At 42.2% G+C, this 25398-nt stretch overlaps 1 protein-coding gene across 1 annotated transcript; it reads right to left on the bottom strand.

The window, feature by feature from the left end:
- Nucleotides 1–451: 451 nt before the first annotated feature.
- On the bottom strand, nucleotides 452–25091 carry nin (ninein (GSK3B interacting protein)). The gene is made up of 29 exons (XM_032548006.1): nucleotides 25023–25091; nucleotides 24729–24941; nucleotides 22077–22170; nucleotides 21084–21256; nucleotides 19091–19136; nucleotides 18833–19008; nucleotides 18573–18719; nucleotides 17300–17458; nucleotides 17066–17202; nucleotides 16788–16928; nucleotides 15934–16108; nucleotides 15714–15824; nucleotides 15536–15625; nucleotides 15307–15442; nucleotides 14385–14506; nucleotides 12853–13889; nucleotides 9760–11859; nucleotides 9381–9479; nucleotides 8999–9068; nucleotides 8741–8908; nucleotides 8543–8659; nucleotides 8195–8308; nucleotides 7580–7726; nucleotides 7283–7462; nucleotides 7037–7171; nucleotides 6860–6961; nucleotides 5781–5873; nucleotides 2551–2664; nucleotides 452–1359 (listed from the first exon to the last, which is right to left on the bottom strand). Exons 1-29 carry the CDS (start codon nucleotides 25074–25076, stop codon nucleotides 1144–1146), a joined length of 6666 nt encoding a protein of 2221 aa, XP_032403897.1. The 5' UTR covers nucleotides 25077–25091; the 3' UTR covers nucleotides 452–1143.
- Nucleotides 25092–25398: the final 307 nt, after the last annotated feature.

Here is a 25398-nt window from a genome sequence, read left to right as displayed (position 1 = left end):
TGGACTGATCAGGAAGTGTTAGTGGTATCAGAACAAAGGAGGATGAATAATACATCCTTTTTCAATTAAAAAAAAAAAAGACACCATATCTACTTTTCCTTTCACAGTTTTGCACCACCAGTGTGTTGCTCCATCATGAAATCCAAATAAAAATAATAATTTTGTGATTGAAGCATAAAAAAGTGGAAAAGTTCAAGTTGTAATACTCCTTCAATACACCACAATACCCACTTGATCCAGTTGTGGGGCTTATTTTTAAGTTGACAATAGTCAAAAAGTATTTTTTAATAAAGATTTTGACCAGGTGTGAAGCTTTTACAGGATATAGTGGTGGAGAAAGCACTATTTAATTCAAATTAAAGTTACCTCAATAAATGAATGTGTTAAACAGCAGAAGATAAATGAGAATCGTACTTTGAATCAGGAAGAAAATGACCACAAACTATCAGAATGCTATACAATACACTTTATTTGCATTTGTGTAACAGACCATTTCAGCTCAAAAACATTCATGATGGCAACTTTACATATTGCAACAGATTATAGCATTTTTTTCATCAATTATAATTAAATAAAAGTTAAGTATTGCCACACGAGACTTTTATAGTCCACATAGTTTCAAGTAGTGTTAAATAAAAAGCAAAAACATTGTCAGCATTACAAAACTGATGATTCTGTCCATGATTTTACTTCCCGTTCGTTCTTAACATTATGTCTACAGGACCAACACAGACAGACATTTGAAGATTTTACAAACTTTTACAACAATATTGCTTTTCTCTTTGGACAGAGATAGTACAGAGTGTGCCAAGGTGGGATTATTTTCCTATTTGTGGCTAACTTTTCAGCTTAGAAATTGTTTTAAAATGATAAATTGCTACGAAATAAATGACTAGCCAACCGTTTGACCTCGTATTTGGTTCATCAAAAGGTCAAGTCTGTCAACCTGCCGCCGTTAAGAATAAAACAAATAGAGATCCTGCATATTTAGCAGCGACGTTTACATACGTCTGAGCCCTCCAATTGTCCTGCATCTGGCTGGATCCGTTGCACAAGTGTCCCTGTAGTTCGCAAACATATAGTGCTTACTTAAAGTTGGCACGACCAACTCCTTCAAACGTTCCGCGCGTTTCCGGAGACGCGTTACGGGCATTTGTAGTTGTACGGTAGCGACGAGAGCGGCGACGGGTTTAGGTCCCGCACTATCTTGTTGAGGCTGGAGATCTTCTCTTCCAGCAGGTAGTTCTTCTTCTCTGCAATCTTCTGCCGCTGCTGCGTTATTTCCAGAGCCTCGATCAGCTGAGAGTTCTCCACGTACATGTCCTTAATCAGCACGTCTGCTTTGCCGTTCCTGTGCAGCTACAAGAGTCGGAGAAATGAAATATTTATCAGTCGCATGTTAAAAGATTTTCTGCTTGGAAAGTAGGTGGACACGGATTAATTGGTAGAAAAAAAATCCCCCAAAAACTATTTTCTATGCCAGTCAAACTTTCAAATAAAGTGCAAGTAGAACATATTAATATTAATATGGTGTAAATGCTTCTCACAAGTAAAACATTACATATATTTAAATACAATTTCTATCAGAACATCAAGAGTCTTCTGAGTCTGCTTCAAAATAAACTGTTCAAGTTTGTTGTAGCCTGACAAAACTGGCATCATCATTCCCATCTGAACTATGTTAACTGTCACTGAGTTGAAATACATAATAAATAAACAGTCCTTTAAGTTCTTATTCTCACTACTAAGCTAATAAAACAGGACAGTTGTGGTTCTTCAAAATAAAGGTACTTTGAAGGTAACATTTAGTCACTGTCCCTCACTATTTTGTATTGTAAGCATACCTTTGAAAATGTTCCCGGTTTAAATTTATGGAAAAAAATTGTTTTACCGCATGATTTTAATGTAAGAAATCCTCTGAAATTAAAAGGGGAGGGAACAATTTTAATACTAGATTAACAGCTGATAAGTCAGGTCTGTTGGAAAATAAAAGCACTTCCTGTTTGACTCACCTAGAAATTCAAGATTAAAAGCACCTTTTTGTGATGGTTTTCTTTAAACAAATTCACATTTCCAATCTGACTTGCATAAATATTCATTTTCAAACCGCTGTATATATTTTTTTCCCATGTTGAATTGAATGTTATGAAAAAACAATATGAAGCTATCCATGTGTTCAATGAGACGGGAAGAAACTGATAACCTACAGTAAATCGGTTTTCTCCAACTAGAGAATGTGAGTTCTTAAATCAGGAGATTTTACTTTAAAAAATTAAAAGTTGTGGATTTTGATGGAGACACTTTATTTAAAAAAAAAAAAGTAGTTTGAATTTGTATTAAGCCTGAAAAACAATCTTTAATCTCTCATTAATGAAACTGACTTTGACTTTTAAGTTTCAGTTACTGGGAAAAAAACCAACATTTTCACAAGTATCTACAAAGGAGCTCACTGGAATTTATTCATCTATCTTTCCGCCTTCTTAATTTTAGCTTATAAAAGTTTATTTTACCGATATGTTAAGTCACTTTTTAAGAATGATCATAACATACCTGGTCCTTCAGCTGAGTCACCTTCTCCTTTAGCAGCAGCTTGACGTTATGGAGTGAAAGTTCGATTTCCCTCATGCGTTCCTCCATCTTCTTCATCTTCCTCTCTCGTTCATCCTGGTGAGAAGGCAGACAGAAATATAGTCAAGAAAATGCGGACGCAGCAAAATGTGATTTTTTAAATTTATTTTCTTTTAAGTTGTGATAAATAAAGACGTGTGACTAGAAGAAGAAAACAACATGCAGACATTTGGCTTTTTTTTTTTTTTTGAGACATGGTTGCTTTATTTTCCAACTGATTTTTGCAGAGAATGATTTTCGGTACAATTCTAAAAGTGATTCCTTAAAAATAAATTAAAATTAAATAGGCTTAAAATAATTTCACATACGCCTACAAAAAAAATTTATAATTTAATGTATAAATAAAACTTAAGATAAAATAAATAACCAAAAAAAATAACCATACAACATCATGGAGGAAAAGAAAAAGTGACAACTCAAAAAATAAATATGGCAATAATGGCACAGCAATTAAAGATAAATACCAGAAAAATAGGAAGTGAAATAAACATGTGACAGAAAAACTTCACTTTGGTTGCACAGCAGCAACAAAAACAGGTCCAGAACATATTTAGCTACATTTATCGCAACACGTTAACATTTCTAGCTTAAACAGAAAGAAAACAAAACACCAGGAGTCTTACGCCATACAGTGACATGTCGCGTGATTAAACGAAGAGTCTCAGAGGGAACAAAATGCATTTAAAACGTAACTGTTCTCCATAATATTAAGACAAATATCCATAAAATTTAGCCTCTGATGATTTAAATGCCCTGTCACATTTATTATGAACAGTAAAAGGGCTCTAATGAAACATACAGCATCAAAACTCCCTGTAATCAACCCAATTTAGTAAACTATAACAGTCAATATCTGTCAACTGTACATACAGTAAAAGTCACATTTTCTAAAATATGTCTGGTAAACATAGCTTTCAGTGTCATTGTTGTAAATCCATGTTGCTTTGTAAAAAAAAAAAAAAATACTACTAATAAAATAAAAATAAAAATACCCCGGCAGGATCCCTCTTGGCTCATTCCTGCCCCCTAGCAGCAGAGAAACACAATCGCACCTTTGTGCCTTTTCAGTCGGGCGCATTTGTTCAGGATGTGGGAGAGCGGTGGGCATCACATTTAACGCTCTGATTTCAAATATGTCAGAAGAGAGGAGAAGTGTTAAAGAAGTCGAACACGGGGGATTCAGCGACTGTCACAATCCACCGATCCGCCTGCAGCTGTCTGAGTGAGCGGCCCGTTGCTCCGGCGGCGCCCCCTGAAGAGAAAAGGCAGGAACACTTCACCAGAGGTCTACCCTCTCCTCCAATCCTCAACATACTCACACACAGTCGTGTTTTCATCACTTGTGGGGACTTCACATTGACTTCCAATAATTTCTACAGCCTAACCTTTACCATACTTCTAACCCTAACCATCACATACCTAACCCCCTTACCTTAACCTTTACCCTAAACCTAACCATCACAGACCTAACCACTAGCCCAAAAACAACAATTTCCCTCATGGGAACCAAGAAAATGTCCCCACAAGGAGCAATGGTCCCCATAACCCCACATTGTAGACAGAAATAGGCTCCCATAAGGATATAAAAACCTGGTACATACACACACACACACTCTACAAGTTTGTTTTTTTAGGTCTGCTAGTCAGATGTGTTAACTATAAATCTATTCTATCAACTAGAACTAGAAAAACAGAAAGAAAATCCATGAAACTATGAAAAACAACAATAATTCTAGTAATTATGGCATTGGATCCTGATTTCCACAGTTATAAAGTGCCTCACAGAGTATTTATTAATTCTGAATTGTATTACTTCTGCAAACAGATAAATACTTCTGCAAGGCACCGCCAAAACGTTCATAGTTATATTATCTGAACATAGATGAACAGAGTCATAAATCTAATGTTATTAGCTTGACAGAAACAACAACAACAAAAATAAAAAACAGAATCCTGGACCACACCCAGATGATCACCGTAGCTCAACTACTTCAGCCCAGAGATGGAAACTTAAATAAGGACAGTGAGTTTTGTGACACATACAGTCTGAATGGACTCGACACCAAACCCAGAAAGTAAACACTACATGCGTGGCATGAGAACAGACAGATGCTGGGACAGTGATGTGTGTGACGGCAGCAACAAATAAAAAAAAAAAAAATAATAAAAAAGAACACAGAGAACCCAGCATTTAAGCTAAAAGAAAAAACGTACAATGGAAAAAACCAAAACTGAACAGAAATCACTCAGCTCAGATGTTTGAAAAATTACACTTTTAGAAAATTATTGCGTTTTCAGCCATCTTTTAAAACGGATATATGTGACGTGTTGCAAAAGTATCCACACCCTTTGGGCTTATTCACTTTTTTTTTTTAAAACTGCAATCGCAAACTTCAAAGTATTTCCTGGTTGTTGACTCCACTGATGAGTCTGAAATGTAAAAAAAAAAAAAGCAATGCAGACACACCGCATCTGGTGGTGGAGGCAGCATCATGCTGTGGGGGGGGACGCTTTTTCCAGGAAGCATCGTTACAAATGATAAGAAAATGGATGAGGGGAAACCTGTTAGAAGCTATAAAAGACTGGGAAGGAATTTATTGAGGAAAAACCTCCAAGGGGTTTGTGTGACTTTTTTTTATAAAACTGTTTTTTGTTTTTAAATACAAAGCTTCCAACAAAATTCTAAAAAACTATCATCACCCTGGGCGACCTTTGCTCAGTCATTAAAACATTTCCAGAACATTTGGCGGCAATGTTAGTGTCTGTAATTTTTAAAATTTTTTATAAAACATTAGCATAATTTTTAAGCAGCTGAAGTGAGCGACCTCAATGGATTGAACACAGCTTCGACTGTCGCTGTATCCCATGACAACAGAGGAACAACAGTAAGACGCGGTGTACAGGTTCCCCTTTGGCAGAGCAAGTTTACAAATAACCAGTGACAAAAAGTAAAAACAGAGAGATAGAAAATGAAAGAGGATGGAAGTAATGCATTATTTACTGAACAACGATGTGGTGGTGCTAAACCGTCTAGTTTAGTTAGCTCTACATTTGCTGCAAAGTAGATGGAAGCAGAAGGTCTTCATGTTTTTGTTACCGCAGCGTATAATCAAGACTTTTGGACGTGATTCTAAGTTTTAATTTTGCTCTACCTGCAGGTTGTCTGGGTCGTCACCACGCTGCTGTCCCCTCGGCCCCCTCTGAGGAGATGGAGGAAGATGTCCGCCGTACTGCGCGTGAAACGACTGAAAGCAAAAAAGAATAATATAGTAGAGTAACTCCTAAAACCAAAAAGAAAACATTTATGAAAGTATTTTCAAAGAAAGAAATCCTGAACAATGTACAAACTTTTCAAGCATTGTACAAAGGGTTGAAGATTTTGTTTTTGGGAAATCTGGATTTGTTTTTCCACCAACGCGCTCCTGGGTTTCCATAGTTCAGAGTGACGTCAGCACGCCCAGGGCCGCCATTTTGTTTGACAAGCAAGTTTTACTCTTATTTATTTGGACTTTCAGGTTAACTCTACGGAAGAATATTAGGGCCAGGATGAGATTTTCTTTTACATTACCAGGCTAAAGTCATAATATTTCCAGAATAAAGTCATAATATTACCAGTAGTAATTTTAATTGTAATTTTTTTAAAAGGCTAACACAAAAAATAAAATAAATTATAATGAGGAATGTTGAGAATCTTGTGAAGTTATACTTTGGTATAAGTTTTACACATAATGCTTAATAGAAATGCCATAAAAAACAAAATCTTCTAACACATCAGGATGACATTATCAGTAGCAGGACTTTGAAACAATCGTGCAAACAAATGTGTATTTTGAAGAAATATTTACACAAACTGAGCTGGTCATGTCAGATCCTGATAACGAAGTTTTTTCCTTATTAAAACATTTTTCTTATAATTTTCAGATGGTTTTTTTTCTGGTAAAATTGCATCTTTTCCACTTAATATTTATGACTACATTCTCACAATTAAACAAACCAACTCCCTAATACTCCGTTGTACAACTCACACAAGGGATGAATGAAACAAAAGTCAATTTTTGAAAATATTTTCTGGTATTTTCTTGGAAAAAGGAAAGCGAGGAAAAAATAAAAAATAAAAACAAAGATTAAAATCGGAAAACAGAAGTGGTATGAAAAAAATTGGAGGGCTTATTTTAAGTCCTAATTATACATTTCAAGGACAAAACTCCTAAGTGTGCAGTTAAAAGTTTACCTCCATCATGTGTGTTGACATTCGAGCCATCTGTGTCTTGAGTGACTCGTTTTCTTGCAGAAGACTGTCCAGGTCTCCGTGGCTCTGCGCAGCGTCGCAGCCCTGAAACATATTTAATGGACATCAGGAAACTGCTGCTTTGTGCTTTATGAGCAGAGAAAGGAGTCGGATTTTCACCCGTGGCAGCTCGGCTTTTGCTTCCCGCTGCTGTTTCAGGAAGAAGTTCTCCTGTTCCAAGGCCTTCAGGAAGGAGGAATGGCTCTGCTGTTTCTGTTTGCTCAGCGAGAGGATCGTGGCGTCAAGCTGTCGGATCTAAAAGGCACAAGCTCAAAAATTTAAACACCATGAAGATCTATCTATCCAGATTTTTTTGCATGCTTTTTTTTTACATTAAACTCTCGTTATTTGTTGGTGTGAGCTAACCTTCTCTCTGGACTGGACGAGGTCGCTGCCGATGCTGTGGACTTCAGCTTTAAGCTTCTCGTTTTCTTGCCTCAGCAGCTGCTGTTCCTTCTCCATCACCCAGGAAAGATCTTCTCTGTTCAGCTTCCTGCTCTGACTCTGCAGGCCGCTGGAGTGCAGGGCCATCTCCAAAATTTGGTTCTGACATTAAAATAGCAGAAAAAATAAATAAATAAATAAAATCACACTTTTGCACTTCTGTTTTTTGCTAAACATTCTAAAAAAAAAAAACACAAAAAAACCCAGAAAAAGTCTCACCTTCTCGTTTGCATTCTGCAGTTGTTTGTGCAGCACTGCGACCTCGTGCTTCAGGGAATCCCTCTCCTGCTGCAGAACGCGGAGGTCTGACTTGAGGCGGGCGCTCTGCCGGTTTACCACCTTGAAGCTCTCATCTGCAGATATCAGCTGGAGGGAGAAGGGGTGGGAGAAAGACAAGTTCAAGATTCATTTTCCAGCTCAAAACTCTTAGACTTCTTCATGTAGACACGATACTTTCTGTCAAGCGATTTAAACTTGGTGAAATGTGGCTTATTTTTAATCTAAAGTTGTAGCTAAACCTACTTAAACTTCAAAACTGAGTTTATTCATCAAGTAAATAATTCACTGCAAAAAGAAAATCTTATCAGGGAAATGATCTGCCAGTGGAACAAGATATTTTAGCTTATAAAAAGGGAAAAATATCTTGTTCCACTGGCAGATTACTTACAGTATTAATGAATTATTGACTTAAAACAAACTCCCATTTCCTACTGAAAAGTTACTAGTAAGTTAGTTAAATCTTATTCAAGTGTACCAAGATGTTTGCATTAGAAACTAGACCAAATATACTTGGATTTTGTGTTTTTTTCAGTGTTGAGGATGTTTGATTCTTACCTGGTCTTGAGCTTTAGCTAGCTGGCTGCGCAGACCGGCACTCTCCTTATCCACCGTCCTGCACTCCTCTACCAGACTGCTGACCTGACTCTCCATCGATTCCACGTGGAAGGCCTGATATGAAAAAAAAAAGTTCCCCTGAATGTTCTTTCAAAACTTTTAAGAACATTTAGAGAATACACGTATGAGTGCAGCAACAGTTTGTCATTTTACAACAAAGACAAGTCGTCGTACAGCGGGAGGAAACGGTTTCCATGCCATTCTACACATAAGGATCTGAAAAGTGTGGCGTGCGTTTGTATTCAGCCCGTTCCCAACGAACCGGCTCGCTCACGTTAAGCCGCTCACCTTCTCCCTGAGGTCAGAGAGCTGCAGTGAGAGCTGGCCATTTCTCTCCTCCAGCTGTGCGGACTCCGTCAGAGCTTTGTCAAACTCTGCCTCCAGAGCAGACACACAAGCTGCCATCTAGCACAAAACAACCACCAATCAACTACCAGCTACCACCAGGCTCAACAGCAGGACAGGAGCGGGGTCCGTGTTGCCGACCTTGGTTTTCTCCTCGGAGTGGAGGGCCTCCCTCATCTCGTTTTCCTTCATCTGCTCCGCCAGCTGCTCTCGCAGGCTCTCGATGTCGGCGACGCTTTGGGCGTTTTTCTCCACCAGGAAGCCGTTGTCGTCCTCCAGCTGCTGGCTCTGGGAATGCAAATCTGAAATCTGGAGAAAAGTCAAACCCTTAAAATCCATTACCAGCAATGGTTCTTGACGACAGACTCTCTCTCGTTGTTCAGAAACGCACTCTGTTACCTGTTTATTGAAACTGTCAGCTGCTTGTTGAGCTGCAACCTTCTCTTTTTCCAAATGCTCCAAGGTTTGTCTGCAAAGGGAGAAATGAGAGTTCAGGCAAAAAAATAAAAAATAAAAGCAGGAAAGTGATGAGCTGCAGGTTTTATTTCCCGTCACAAGAGGAGGACCTCCAGGCTCCACAGTAAAATTTTGGGGCTATGAATGCTGTGGTCGGTCACAGCCATGCAGCTGCCATAAAAAAAGAAGCACTAAATAGATTTTCATGATTTTTATCGTTACTGCAACAGTACCACAAAATATTGTGATCAAATTCTAAGACCCCACGACCCACCACTAATGGGACTGGTTGTTTTTTTAAAAATATTTTATTAAAGAGGCTCACATCAACTCATCCTTGGCCTCCTTTAAGTCTCCTTCCTTCAGAGCGGCGATGTTTTTTTGTAGACAGACGTTTTCCTCTGCAAGACGAGTAGCTTTGTATCTAAAGGAAGATGGACTTCATTAGAAACTCATTTTACAAGATATTAAATCAAAGTAAGCTTAGTGTTGAACACATACGGCGAATTCAAATACTCAGGATGGGGTTTTACGAGGACGAAAGCAGCTTAGTTCAAGTAATCTCGAGCTTCCCAGGCAGGGGAAGCGGCTCTACGTTCTGACTGGGGGGGGGAAAGACATGGAGAGTGGATCTAACATCAGAACCACCAGTGGGACGGGGAAGCAGACGCCACTCAGGATCCTAGTTTTTCCCCCCACTTTACCTATGAGCTCGAGTGGTTTCACTTATTATCTGCGACTCGTCCTGCAGCTCTGCGATGGTCCTGCGCAGTTCGCTGTTCCGTTCTTCAAACTCCCTGCAGCATTCCTCGACGCCAAACCCCGCCCGGGATTTCTCCTCCGGCTGCAGAGGAGGCTCATCCGAGCGTCCCTCCGCCGGCTTGGCGTCCGAGTCCGAAAGCCCGTCCTCCTGCCGCTCCAATTCGCTCAACAGGTGAAAGAGCTCGCCGTTCTCCGCCCTCATCCTGCCGATCTCGTCCACCAGCGAGGCGCGCCGGTCGCCGAACTCGCGGAAAACGTCCAGTCTGCTCTCCAGGCTCCAGACCCGCTTCTCCAGCGCATCGTTTTGGTCTTTCAGCTTGGCGTTTTCGCACGCGCAGTCCTCGTACCGGATCTGGAGGTCGGCCATTCTCAGGCTCTTCGCCTGCAGCTCCTTCACGTGCTCCATCAGCAGGAGCGCTTGGACTTTGAGCTTGTAGTTTTCCTCCAGAGCCCGGCGGCTGCTCTTCAACTTTTCGCTGTGGCGCGCCAACAGACTCTCTAGTATTTCTGATTTCTGCTGAAGCAGGGCGATCTTCTCGTGCAGCAGAACGTTCTCCTCCGTGGCGGTGTCGTACAAGTCCTGTAAGTTCAGAGCAGGACTCTCCTGGTTCTCGCAGCCAAACACTCCAACGGTTTCCACGCAGTCGCGTGCGGATTTGTCCTGGTTTTCACCCCCTTCCTGTTGGCTGTGAGAGCCATCTGATAAACAATCAACCTCAGCTGGATCACCTGCCGCCTCCCGCAGCATTAAACCCACAACTTCAGTCTCATGATGCTGCTGATCTCCGTGCAGACAGCTTCCGCCGTCCTCTTGCGGTTCGGTGTCTTGGTTGGGCGATTCAGCAGCTGCTTTATTTTTGTCAGCAAACGCCTGAAGCGGGGAGACGTCCTCGCCCTGACTCTCGTGGGAAACCGGTTGGCATTTGTTTTTTACATATAAATAATTGTGTTTCTGATCAGGAGAATCAACAACTTTGTCATCACTGAAAGCGCAACAGTTTTCCTGGTTTTCTTTCGCTCCGTCTTGGCCGTCCTGCTCGTGCGTTTGGTCCTCAATGGTGGCAAAATCGCCATCGTCAAGTTCCTGATCAGCATTTATGCATCTCTCTAATACACCTTCGTCCTGATCGGACTGAGCTTGACATGATTCGTAGTCTTGATTTATTATAAGTACATTTATACCTTTTGATTCCTCTTTGTTTGTACTGGATACAACCTGTAGCTCCTCCAGTTTGCTCTTAAGAACATCTCTTTCCGCTCTGAGCGCCTCGACTTCCTGAGCGTCTCTCAACTTTTCCTCTAGAACCACCAGATTCTCCAGGATCTCCTTCCGCTCCAGCTCAAAGTCCAGTGCCGCCTGCTTGAGAAGCGTCTCCAGCTCTTCGACTTTCACCTGCAATGCGTCGCGCTCGGTTACCAGCTGCATCCTCTCGGCGACCAGCCTCTCCGCACCGGAAAGAGCCTCATCGTGTTTTGCCTGCAGCTCCGAGTTGCTGCCGAGAAGCTCGGCCCTCTCCTGCTTAAAGTCTTCCACCGTTTGATTGAGCAGCAGTTCCGCCTGAAGGACTCCGTCCTCGGACTGGGCCAGCAGCTGGCGTTTCTCCTGGAGCCGGCTGTGCAGGTCGTTTAGCTGCATGCTGAGCTCAATTTCCTTCCTCTGGGCCCCGCTCAGAGCGTCCTCCAGTTCGTTACGGAGTCGCTCGTTCTCCGTTCTTAGCGCTTCCGTTTCTTCGCCGTGGACGTTCTCAAGCTCTCGTCGCTCGTTTTCCCGCTCCCGATCGAGTCGCTGTCGTTCCTCAGCCGCGGTCTCCTCCGCTGCTTTCCTTCGTTCTTCTGCGCCCTCGAGGACTTTCTGCATTTCTGCTTCCCAGCGCAGCTTTTGCGCGGCGTGGCTTTCAGAGAGGGTCGTCAGCTCGCTTTGGTAGTGCTGCTCGAGTTTGAGGAGTTGGGCCTGAAAGCGCTCCGCCGCGGATTCCTGATCGCAGGAGAATCGATCTTCTGCTTCTCTGATTCTCTGGGTGAAGCTGATCTCAACTTCCTTCCTGTACATGGTCATTCAATGTTTGTTACAGTAGCAGATTAAGACATTTGTCTGCTTTGTTTTTTATTTCTGGATAACAAAAAAAAACAAAATTTTAAAGACATTTGGATGTATATGTTTGAACACCTAATACTAGAAATTAACCGATACAATATTGATATCTGTATCATCCCGATATCGAAAAAGATTCTAGATTGGGTATTGTAACAATGTGCCCATCCATAAGGGCAGATCTACTCAATCTAATTCTATGTTTTGTACTCTGAGCAACGCCATTCTTCATTATTTATCTTACATTATATTTAGAGTTTCTGAACTATCTGAAAGAAGATGTGTTGCAGTTTATTCTTTTTTTTTTTACATGCATGACCAACCTACTGTCTTTGTTAGTTTCTTCATTATTTATCTTACATTGGCTGTAAAATAAAAGAAATTGTTCAGGCCAATTACTTATTTTATAACAAGACATTTTCCTCGTGTTGGGAGTAAAAGAATCTGCCAGTGGAACTAACACTTTTTCCATTTTTTGAATTAATTGAATTAATTTTCAATAATTCAAGGAATTATTGAAAAGATATTTCCAGATGAAAAAGTTGAAGTAGTTTTGTTTTATTTAAAGTGTACTACGATGTTTGCCGTAGAAGCTAGACCAAAAACACTGGGTAAGATTTGTGTGTTTTGCAGCGCAGACGTTGATATTCACAGAACTTTTCCATCCAATCTGACTGAGCCTGAATTACTTTCCTAAAAGAACAGTAGAAAACAATAAATACCTCAAACGATCGGTTTTATAAAGTACTGACCCAGAGGGGAAAACAGGTCATTTGTGGATTACTTTTTAGTTCGTCCATCTGATGGAATCCAGTTAAACTACATTAGCATCTATGGTTGAAAAGTTACAAAGATGTATGAAAACTTTTACAAGCTACAGTCCAAACTTCTCTGTTGATTTTTAAAACCTCCCGGTTTTAAAACTTTAACCATCAGGTCTCACCTTTCTTTGGCGATGTCCTCTCTCAGCCGGTCCAGCGCTGCGCTGAGTGCGACCCTCTCCTCGGCATGCTTGTTGCTCAGCTCCCTCAGGGCCTCTCCGTGTCTCTCCTCCAGCCGCTCCCTCTCCTCCGCCATCAGCTTCTCCACCTCTCTCTCAGCCTCGAGCTTCTCTCTCTCCTCCTTCAGCCTCTCCTGGATCATTCCTTCGTAGTCCTCTTCCAGCTGCAGCTTCTCCCTCTCCCAGTCTTCCTTCAGCCGTTTCTCCCTCTGCTGGAGCTGCTCCTGCAGCTGCAGCCTCTCCTTTTCGAGCAGCGCCCGTTCGCTCGCCCAGCTCTCCCTCAGCTGGTTCTCCTTCTCTTCTTGCTCCCTGACCAGTCGCAGCATCTCTTCCTCCAGCAGCAGCTGCAGAGTCTTGCTGTTCTGCTCGTCCTGCTGCGCTCTCTCCTCCTGCCACTGCTCCATTAACGTCTTCACCGTTTCACTTTGCTCCTTCTCAAACAGCAGCTTCGCCTCCTCTAGTTGGACTTGAAGTTTGTTCTGGTGGCTTTCCTCCAGGACTCTCTTTTCCCTTTCCCAGTCGTCCAGCAACCTCTGCTCCGACTCGTCCTTTTGCCGCTGCAGTCGTGTTTGCTCCTCCGTTAACTTGCTAACCTCCGCAGCGTGTTGGTTCTTCAGCTCCTCCATCTTGGCCAGGAGGTTTTCGTCCATCTCTGCCTGCCGGCTCTCCAGTGAGTTCAGCTGGTCCTCCAGGTCAGCGATCTGAGCGTGAGCTTCCAGGAGCTGCTGTCTGAGGTTTGTGGCTTCGTCTTCCTGCTGGTTCTGGAGCTCCTCTGTCTCAGCGGCCAGCTTCTGCTCCAGACGGGTCCGGTCCTGCTCCGCCTGCTGGAGCTGGTTCTGAAGCCGCTCTGCGTGGCTCTGAGCTCCGGCCAGCCGCTCCCTCAGACCCCGGGCCTCCTCCTGGTGCTGGAGGATCAGGGCAGCTTTCTGGTCCTTGTGGGTCGCCTTCTGCTCTTCCACAGTCCTTTCAAATTCGGTGATCTGAACAAAGAAAAAAAGGGATTTTTGCATATTTTATGAAAAAATTCCACACTTTTCCACTCTTAAAATTCCTTTTACTCCATATTTCAAAGCCTTTTAATTTCTTTATTTGGGATTATGATGGAATATTTAAAGTACAAAAATCCCTAAAGTTCACCATGTCTGCCGAGCTTCATTAAAGAAACTTCTTAAACTCATTTGAATAAGAAACAGAACCTGGCTGCACTGTTTAATAGTGGAATGCATGTACAATTGGACTGAATTGTTTTCTTGAAGTGTCGTAAAATTGTGTGTTGTACATTCATGCAATATAAATGCGTTGAATTCAATAGAAAAAAAAAGTCAGAATACAAGCAATTTTTTCACTTGCAATCCAGAATTAAAAAAAAACAAAAGAACAACATTAAATTACATAATTTTCCAGACTCTAAAGCTTTCAGTCTTCACCCCAGCTGAAAACAGCATGAACAGAAGCCTGCATAATGGATGCCAAACCTTGCTTTGAAGTTGGTTTTGCAAATGCTCCGTTTCCTGGAGGTGCTGCTCCTTCAGCTGCTCCAGCATCATCTCAGCTTCCAGGCTCATGCTGAAAGGCTGGACCTCATCTGGACCGATACCTGCAGACGGTCACATGATCGGCTGGTCTCAGTATCACGGAGTTGGCTCAACGACAGGCAACGTGCCCAGCCGGGGGGGTGGGCATTTATCCCATCGTTTATTATTTATCGTGAAAATTTTTGTTTTATTGTTGTCTCGATAAATTTCAATTAGCGACACTGAAAAAAAAAAATTTCCCAAAATCGACAGTATTATTGCAAATTTTACTTCTGCCATTTGTTTCACAATAGCGTAGATAGATGATAAATTTGAAAACATAATTAAATCAGTCGCTGTGTGCAGTTTGGTCAAACAAGTCCCTTCTGACTTGTTCTGAAGGAGCTTAGTTCAAAATGGGGATATTTTTCAAGAACAGCATTTTGTGTCTGCGATGGTATGAATGCGGCGCCACGCCGTCACAGCCAAACAATTACCTAACAAATAAGTAATAAATAGTTTTTTAATCATAATTTATCACTACCACAATAGTACTACAAAATAGCGTGGTAAAATTCTAGTTTTGTATTGCCCACCCCCATGCTCAGTATATGCTGTTTAACAAATGAAGCAGGAAAACCATGAATAAATCTGCTTCAACAATCAAAGCAGTGGAAATTATAAAAACTGTCATTTAACGCAGTAAATTACCTACTGCATTGTTACAGCAACGGCTCAGTTTTTTTTTTTTTTTACGATGTATGAATGCTTGAAAATTACCCAACTGCATTCCTGCTTTAAACATCATGCATGTTCGTGATACAAACATGGCAAAGTCTGCGTTTAGCGCCAGAGGATGAGTTTTTTCCCCCCCCATGACTACCTGGGTCGGACTCGGTGCCGGGGCTTTTGCTGTCCAGCTCCTCGGACAGAGGTTTACCGCCAGACTCGTGAGCTCGGCCTAGACTGTGAAACCCCCGCAGCTCCGACTGCAGCTCGTCGATACGGTCCTGCAGCTCCTGCCGCGTGAGCAGAAAGGAGTTAAATGAAGATGATGCACTGAAGATAACTTTGGTTTTAAACTGACGGGACAACAAGCACGAGGCGGTTACCCTGCACTGTGCTTCGTAACCGCAGCGCAGCTGTTTGATTCGCTCCTCCTGAAGAAAGAAGTCGGCGCTGCCAGGGTCCAGGTCTCCAAACTGGAACAATATCCCACATATTTTATGCGTGGAGATATACTCTGTAGCTTTGAAGTGTCATAACAGGAAAACCAGAAGGACTTTGCACCTTGTCTTTCATGATGTTCTCCAAATTTGCCTGCAGTTTGGTTATTTGGCTTTGTGCTTCTGTTAGCTTTTCGGTGCTGTAGAGCAATTCCGTCTCAAGTCGCCTGTTCTCCTGAAAACACACAACAGTTTACGTTTTTTTTGTGTGTGTGTGTGTGTTCTAAATTCTTGGATAAATGTAAAATAAAAACCGACAGGATGACTCGACAGCCTTTCGGCACCTTGACTGAGATGGAGAAGTGATCTCTGAGTAACGATTCCTCCTCCCGGATCTTCTGGATCTCCGCCTCCAGTTCTTCGCGCTGCAGGCCCGCCTGCTGCTGCATCTGGTCCATCTCCTTCGTCAGCTCCGACCGGACAGCCGTCAGCTTCTCCTTGTAGTCCTGCTCAAGCTTCCTGCCCACATCAATAAAAAGGGTAAATGGACATTTAGGACAGAAAAAGAAACAAGTTTCCATGTGATACATCCCACAAAACAGTACGATAAAGAGTCATTTCTGAAAGAAAGCCAACTGGGTGCTTCAAACTTTCATGGAAAGTCAATTTGAAGGAACAAACGCACCAGAAGAATTAATTTCCTGTGCCACAGGAATGAACATAAAAGCTGGATTTTGTTTCATTTCATTTATCTTGGGATGTTTGTACGGCTAAATTTGAGCTCATTTAGACACTTTTCCAGCCTCGCACAACTCTGCTTCAAATAAAGAACTTTACAAGTCAATGTTACTTTTATGGAGAGTTATAAAAACAAGTGAAACTGAGATGTTAAATGTGAAGCGGTTGATCATTCTGGTTGCACCTAAATGAAAAAAAAAAAAGAAGACGTTAGGCACGCCAGTGCAAGTCAACAGCTACAAATCAAACATCTGTCTCAAAGAAACCCAAAAACCAAAGAACACACAATGAAAGAGCAGATGCACTTTGCTAACTACACTTTAATACATAGTTTGCGAAATCTTTCAGGTCTAAAATTATGATTACATCCAAGATGTTTGCAGACATTACGGATACCCTGCTTTCTAAAATCTACAGTGTTTAAATCTGAAAAAAAAGAAAAGCGGAGGTGATAACTGACCTGAGGTTGAGGTTGTTCATGTGCTCTATTGCGGAGTGATGCTCGTCCACTTCTGTGGCAAGCTGAGTCTTCTGCTTCTCCGTTTTTTCCAGATCAGACTGGATTTTTTTCTTCTCTCCGATTTCTCTGTCGACTTGCTCTCTGAGAGGAACCACACAGGTTTGGGTCGCCAGAACAAAATAAAATCCATCATGGTGTAGTTTTGATGGCTTCATTTGATTTCAACTGGATTATCAGGATGGTCTCAAAGATGTGAATGAGCAGCTGCTCTTACTCACAGCAGGTATCTGATCTCAGCTTTGAAGCTCGCTAGCGCTGCTTGGTGAACATGATTCTTGGTGCTGAGCAGCTCGTTTTCGAGGGCCACGGTGAGTTCGCCGAGACTCAGTTTTCCTTCTAGATTGAAATTCAAAGCCTGAGGGAAAAAATATATATATACATATAGTTTTACACAATTGTACTTTTTTTTCTTGGTTCAGAAAGATGGCCCGAGTCGAACTACAGCGTGGCACCTGCAGGATCTCGGCGCTGTTTTCTATCCCCTCCTCTATCCAGGCGTCCAGGACGTATTCGGCCGGGGTGAAACCGCTCCCGTCGTCGAGCGTCGAGAACAGACGCATGCCGATGGTGCTGGTCAGAGCCGAGATCCTTCGGCCGCCCTCGTCGAACGGCTGCAACCGAAACCAAATCATATCTTAGACCTACAAACACTACAGAGATCCAACTTATAGCTTTTTTAAAAAAAAACAATAAAAAAACAATGGTGGCTTCTGTTTTTCTATTCTTCACATTTGGTGAAAGCTTTCAGAGTGTTCCATTTGGATTTGTGTGACAAAGCAACACAAACCAATCCATTTGTGGGTAATTTAGCCTAATTGGAGCCATTCTGTACAGAACTTCGAGGTCTGTTGCATAACATTAGCGTCACAAAAGCCAAACACGCCAGACAAGTCATGCAAAATGTTACATGAAGCAGAAAACTAACATTGCACATGATGTTGAACAAAACATCCAACTGATACAACTGTGGTTGCATGTATCGGGGGTATTCAATGTACACTTTATGCAGCCTGTTACAAATATAGAGTGTTTATGTTGATGCAGAAGGACATTAAAAAACTTTGTTTTTTAGAATGAGATTTCCACTGAATCATGGGCTTTCAAAAACGAATGTAAAAGTAAGACACAAAGGACTCCGCTTTAATAAACCTGCTTGTTTTTAAATAGAACAAACATCCAGCAGCTTTTACTCACTTGGCTGCACTCATGACTAAAAGTGGGTTAAATATAGCAAGCTTTGTGTGACCCACGTCCTGCTCCTGAGAATAAAAGACAAAACTCTGGAAAACAACCCAAATACTAGAGAAAATTGCATACAGTTCTTTTAAAAGGGAACATTTTTTTACATATGGATTTTTTTTTATTCTGAATAATCTATTTCTTTAAAATACTACATGTCAAGTTCATAGTTGAGCAAATGAATCAATTCATTTTTTTTGTATTTTTATTTAATAGAAAAGGATAAATAAAACTGACATTACCAGGCTCTTTTCAACTTCACCGTATTGACCAAGCAAAAGACGGTTAAATAGTCTTTTGCTTGAGGGTTTAATACACAGGTACACCACATTCTTTGGAGTTTTATTAGAAATACATTGAAAACTTGCATCATTTTCCTTAGGCGCTACAATTCTGCAATAGTTTGTGTTTGTGTAATCCCTTAAAATCCATCTAGATTTGTGAAAAAGTTCAATATGTACCAACACTTCTGGTCGGTGAACCAACCTGAGTAGAGTGATGTCGTTTAAGTTGCCTATAGGGAGTGGAGGCGGAGGGTGAGAGCGGTTTGTTTTGGTTCACGACCCTGGAGACGAACTCTTGGACATTCATCAGTCCGTCGTCAGTGACACTGAGCAGAGCGTCACTGTTGGCCTAAAAAAAAAAAAACCACATCAGTTGTTTAAAACTAAGTTGAAGGTATGTTAAAACGAAATTTCTTTGTAAAGTTGAAGGATTAGCATTCAACTCTTCAGTTTCTGTCACACCTCTAGACCCAAATGTTCACACAAGGCCAGCAGTTCAGAGTGAGCGGCACTTCCGTCCCACGCCATCGCCAGCTCCTCGCAAGCGTCACGCAATCGCTCTTCCAAGCGGGCCGACAGAGGGACGACGGACCCCCGGGGCGTGCTCGGCTCGTCGGGGTTCCACAGATGCATTTGACCTGCGCAACGAAGGCACAGTCAGTCCTCACCAAGCACCATCACTGTGTGGGGAACTTTCTGAAATGACTGACTGGGGCATACCTTCCGCCTCGTACTCCTCTGTGCTGCCTTCATGGGCATTCCAGCGCTGCCGGAGGAAATTAAAACACAAAAATCTGGGTTTCTAAAAGTTTCACCAATTAAAATGTAATACTTTTAAAACCATAATGAACTGAATTCGAGACCTACAGTACATCGCCACAGAAATTTGCAAATTTTCCCCAACCAACTGCCGATGAAATTGCACTTATTCGGAATAACGCAAGAAAAAAAAAAAAAACGCTAGCTAGCCACCCAGGGTATGTTAGCATCGAGTCTAAGTGTGGCTGAAATTTTGCCTGACAGAAAAGTCCGCGACAAAAAAATAAAAAAATACATAGAATATATGAGATTAAACAATTCTGTCAAGACAAAAAGACCAAATTACCTAATTAAATTCAAGACATTTTAAGGCCTTAATTTTAGATAAACTTTTAAGACCAAGTTTATTTTTGGTAAATTTACTACATGACGGGGAAAAAAGAAAAGAAAACAAAATACTATTTTACAAACCAATAATTTACCAAAAAGAAATAAAATGAATAGGCTGAAGTCATGGCTTATACTTGCCTACCCCATTCATAGACTTCAGTAATGAAAGATGTCTACTGCTCGTCAGGAAGACATGATGGACGCTACATAGACATGATAATATAAGACTTTTTAATGATGCCCGGACACCCTGAAAACTCCACTGCAAGAACAAGTGCTGGAAATATTGATGGTATTACATGTTATAAAATTATCAATGACGAAAGCTATTGTCTGGGTCCCTATATGAAGTAGGACATCAAAAACAAAGGCAAATCAAATTAATCTTCACATATTTGCCGTCGTCACTCGCAACTGATTTCACGCAAAGTCTTCTGCTTTCAAGAACTATTAAAAAGGGAGTTTGGCCAGGTGTGACCTCCTGAGCTGAAATCTACTCCCAGAGTCGCCCTCTATTGTTTGGGAAGCCGTCACAGCGGGAACAGAGAGCAGATGGGATTCTGCCAGTGGCATTTTGATACATGGAGTGGAGGCATCCAGGAGGGTGGGGGTCGCTGGAGCTCATTGTTCCTCCACCCGCCTCCATCCACAGCACCAGGTCTGCAATCTCTGTGGCACAGCCCCCCCGTGACCCACACCCATCTGCTGACCCACAGCGGCAGACATCATCAATTGTTGGAGCCTTGAGTAGTTAATACCACGACACACTTCAGTTCAGCGTCTCAGAGTGCGTTTGTCTACAGGCATCAGGGGCGGAGTCAACACAGGATGTTACGGGAATGTGTAGATTAGAATTATATACCATTCCTGACATTTTAAATCAAAACTTTTACTTAATTTGGTTTAATTTTCCACATGTTGGACAATACATAAGTTGGGTTCTGACTGGGAAGAAGCCAAACAAAGAATCAACTTTAGGAACTTTTTATCTACTGGGAGGTGATGTGGTACTTTGCAATTTTAGCTTCAACAAAACATCTTTATTTCTCGTCCTCTGGCAAAGAAATCAGACTTATTCAGATTAAAGATGGAGCATCCATGTCCCCTGAGGAATAATCAACGAACGGCAGATAGATTCAACCCAAACATGCCAGCTCACGTCAAAGCACAAAACTTGCAAGGGCTATCCTTAAAGACCCAAGACTCTCAGCATGCAGAGTTGACACAAAACTCAATGCGGCCAGCGGCGGGTCATAAAAAAATGCAGCCAACACCAGTTACGTGTTGATAATCCAAGGCTTTTGAAGCAGCAATTATGTCAACGTTATTTACAGAGAGTACCGACTGCTTACGCAATCAGTGTCTTGTGAATCCTGTGCCGGAGCGTCTACCTCGCATTTTAAAAGACCCACTCTGAACGACGCTAAGCTGATTAGCTAAGAATACAGCCTCAACGCCTGGCAGGGGCGGCCGTGTTAACGCAGTACAGGCAAGGACAGGACAGGAGGCGATAAGAAAGGCATCCAAATGTGTTCGGAGGGATGGGGGAGCCTTAGCCATTTACCTCACGCTTCCTGGGAACAGCCGAGTCATAGTTGTCCTCCAAATCGTCCTCGTTGGCTGGGTTAATGTTAGTGACCTCAGAAAAGTCTGAAACGGGCTCCAGGAACTCTGGCGTGGAGCGGCGGCCGTAACGTTTGCTGCCCTTCACAAACTTTGGTTGGATTTCAGGAGACTCTGTGGTGACAACGCCACAAGAAAAGTAGCAATTTATAGCACAGTTTTCTGGTTTTTTTACAAAAACATTAAATAAAAAACAGATATGATGAAAGTACAGATGTGCTGTATATTCTTTGATAAAAGTGGTCGCATGTTTATAGGCAGAAAATGTTAGTAATTCCTAGTTATGGCGCATTTAATGAATAGGAAAAGAATATTTTCTTGTATTTGACCTTCGAATCTGAGGTGTTTAAGAGAGAACTGTTTATTTATTGCCACTTCCTCAGGTTAAATGCAGACAAAAATGCTAAAAATAATCCCTGTGACTAATATTTACCCAGTGGCCACTTCTCTAAAGCTGCCAACTTCTGCAAAAGCAGACACCAAATAATGCTTTTATAGCAAGATGTTCCCATTTTCTCAGCGACGCTTGAGTAGCATTACAGGTCAACAGGCGCATTATTTCCAGGAAATTCACCGGAATCGCAAATATTAGTCTCCCCACTGAGACGTGACAATTGACAGGCCTGTATTTACTCTAGCAGTTCAAGACGAGATTGTCAATATTACTCATCAAAACATAAAAATTTATCCTAGACTGAGACAGTTGACACAAAGCGAGACGATGTGGACCTGAAATCATTTTTGCATCACGTACGGTGATGCCTCGCGAGGCAGAAGTCGAGCCAAGACACGCAAACATGACAGTCAGCTAGTTGACTGGAGATGTGCAGCTGCGTCAGCATGAGGGCCGCTCCGCCTCACCAGTCGCCTTCTCCACGTTTAGAGTCTTTGAGTTCAATATTTAACTTGAGGCTGTTCTAAATAAAGACGTTACCTGGCTTTGGCAAGGGTTCCTGTTCGGCTTGAGGAGGCTCAATGGTCGAAGACAAAACCAGGATAAGAGCGTGCTTGAACTGGTCAAAGTCGACCTGAAAATAAGAATCAAATATGTGAAACTCAAGGCATTTTTAACCCCATAGAGTCAGAATTTGATTCAGTGATCCCCCAGACACGATGGGAGCAAACTGTGAGGAAGACGGCAATCGCCTTCAGAAAATGTACTCCCAGAAATCAGGTTGTGTTGTGCCTAAATTTTTCTATGCAAACTTTCCACTGAACTGCACCGCATAAGATTGTTTCTTTTTTTTTTTTTTGCTTTGTCAGAACAGAAACGCTGCTTGCAGTCTGACCTCACACTGAAATTAGACGGTGTAGGCAGTACTGCATGTGCCTGAATGGTGGGGCTAACTTATCTGCAGTGAAGGCAGCAGGTGATGCGGCATTTATGCATCGATGAGACGAACTTGGCTCGCAAAACATTCCTGAGGAAGCACAAACGGCTTCTTGTGTGCGCCGCTTTTGCTCATTTTCCCTGAAATCTCCGCTGTGTTCTTATATGCAGCTCGATGCCTTTTTTGTTACTGAATCTAGGAAGCTTGTTTTGTACGTGGAATTCGATTAAAAACAGGAAATTACTCAGAAGAACTCTGGTTGCTTTACGCCTGAGGTAAAGTTACCAGAGTTGTGTGCGCATTGGAAGTTTAGCGCGTTGATTAAATGCAACAAGTAAGCAAAACAAGGAAGACAAATGAGGCTTTGTAGGCTAAAAATAAAAACTACATCTAAAGTGAGATTCTTGAGAAGTCTGCCTAAGTAGTAGCTATAAATAAACTTCAAGATTGCACAGAATTTAAGCGATGCATCTCTGCAAGAGAAAGCTGATCAAAATTCCTTAGCTGGGCCGTGATTCCCTTGAAATGTGTTTGACTGTCTGGAAGACGCCTCAACAAGGAGCAGCAGAGGTCACACTTCAACAATCAGCAGCTGCCAACCCTGAATATGCTGATTTTCTTTGTGCCTCCGAGGCCGACGGCTGGCGCCTTTAGGAGTCCTTTTTCTTTCTCTCTCCCTCTTCTTTTGGCATTCATTGTTGGGCGTCGCGGTCGGTTCACCTAACATTCACCCCCCGCCCGCACGCACCCGCACATGCGAGACAATAGCCACCCGTCTGCAACACGCTTATACACAAACCAAACCTTAGGAGAAAGAGTGGAGGCAAGCATTTTGGAAAAACAAAAAAATAAATAAAGAAAACACTCATGTTTCATCCAAGGACATTAAAATGACTAAAGGATAATCAGTCAACACGCACTGAGTTTTTCATATTCGACTCATGCTTTTGCTTCAAAACACACAACACGTGAATGATTAACCGGAGTGGTCGTCTTGGTGATGGACGCGCTGAATGAGATTTTCTCAACAAGAGGGCAAACAAAGCGGCAGCACGTATAGAGGCGAGGGGGTTGTGGGTAAGCAGCCAATTAAGTACAGAGGTTTTCCTTCGGGAAGGCAAAAGAAACGACCAATACTTGTTGTTATTATTTTAAACATGGGCTGTCCAACAGCGTGGCGCTCAGAACTGGGGTTTGTTGTAAATCTGACGGTGCTGTCGAGGCGAGACCCAACAGATTTACTTTCACAAGTGGAGCATTACAGCTTTCGCCCCGATGATCCACTTGATATAAATGAAACTCTATTAGAAATGGCTTTGGGTTTATTTCATGTAATAATAGTATTAATAATAATTTAAAAAAAAGATTAGGTATGCTTGCTGCGGTTGCGCAGGGGTAAAGCACAACAAAAAATGTGGAGGCCTGAGTCCTTGGCGCGATGGTCACAGGTTCGAATCCCGGCCTAATGACCTTTGCCGCACGTCTTCCCCCTCTCTCATTACCCACCTTCCTGTCTAATAACTCTCAAATAAAGGCCACTGCAGCCAATAAAACCTTTACAAAAAAAATAATAGTAAGATAAGATATGCTTAATGCAGAGAAGGAGAAACTACTTTCATATATGCAGGATTTCTGAAAGATCCAACAGATTGCATATAAGGAAATTTTTAAGACCATTATGATTCACTTTCAACACAAATATGAATTAGATTTTAGATTTATGGCAAACCAAGTTGAAATTCAGGCTGATTTGGGCTAGAATAATTTGCTTGATGCTCAGGTCGGGATTCGCATGTCTAATAAGCGCCACATAAAGTTTGTTGATCTACTTATGACAGTCTAAATAGAGGAGCAGATGAAGAGTTTAACCTGTTGAGGAAATAAAGAAAGTAAGTAGGGTGCAGACTGTAACAAGCGCAGCGCACGCCGCTCCGCTCGAGCAGCGGTGGAGACAGAATCCTATCAGTCAGAAGATCCGCACCTGATTCACAACAAGCGACAAGATGGAGCTGGAAGGTGTTAAATAAAAGCTAGAAGAGAGAAAAGCTACACTGCTTACTTGAATAGTAGTCTAAAGACAGAAGCAGTAAAATCTTAACTAAAATAAAATGTTCTGGTTTGGGTCTATGATTAAAATTAATCAGTCAGGTAGGATCTAAACTCTAAAATAAGTTACAAAAATGCTGCTAAGGTTAGCTTAAAAACCTACCTATAAATGACTTATAAGAGAGCAAAACAAATGGGATTTTGCTCACCCTGGCAGTGAAGAGGTCTTGGTTCTGGAGCAGAGAGTGGATGAGAGCTGGCGCGGCATCGTCCAGGTGCAGAGACTGACAGAGGTCGGAGAGCTCCTCCGGACTCAGGGAGCCACAGCCGCTGCTGTCGAAACTGTTAAAAACTTCCTTCAGGCGCTCCTCGGAGTCGTCCTGCCCTTGGCCGTCGTCCATCCCACAGGACAGCAGCCTGCCCTGCAGCGGACAGAGACAGAGGTTCAACTCGGAGAGCTCACAGAACCAAGCGTTTCTGCTCGCCAACGCCACGCGGCTTACAAACAGAAGGGGAGCATCTATTCCACCGGCGAAGTTTTCCGACGTCGCCTTCATCTGAGGCGCGGCGCTCAGCCACTGAGCTCGCCACAAACTCCTCCAGCGTCATTTATGGCGGAGGCTTTGGGTAATCCGATTAGAATGATGAGACTATCAGGTAAACGTTGCTCAGGAACTGAGCTTTAGACACACACACACTCAGACACACGCCTTCAGCAGCATTTGTAGAGATGGTTTTACTTGATCTGATTGTAACGATTATACAATCAGGTGAACTGACAGTGATGGGCATTTCTGAAACTGAGAGACTGCAAATCATTTTGATGCAGCCTGAAGGTAAAAAGAGTCAACTGTAACCTTGTTAGGTAAAAGTGTGATC

The sequence above is a fragment of the Xiphophorus hellerii genome, chromosome 19 (genome assembly GCF_003331165.1).
Source record: "Xiphophorus hellerii strain 12219 chromosome 19, Xiphophorus_hellerii-4.1, whole genome shotgun sequence".
Classification (NCBI taxonomy): Eukaryota; Metazoa; Chordata; class Actinopteri; order Cyprinodontiformes; family Poeciliidae; genus Xiphophorus; species Xiphophorus hellerii.
The sequence above is the reverse complement of the archived record's forward strand: the minus strand, read 5'-3'. Positions and strand labels throughout refer to the sequence as shown.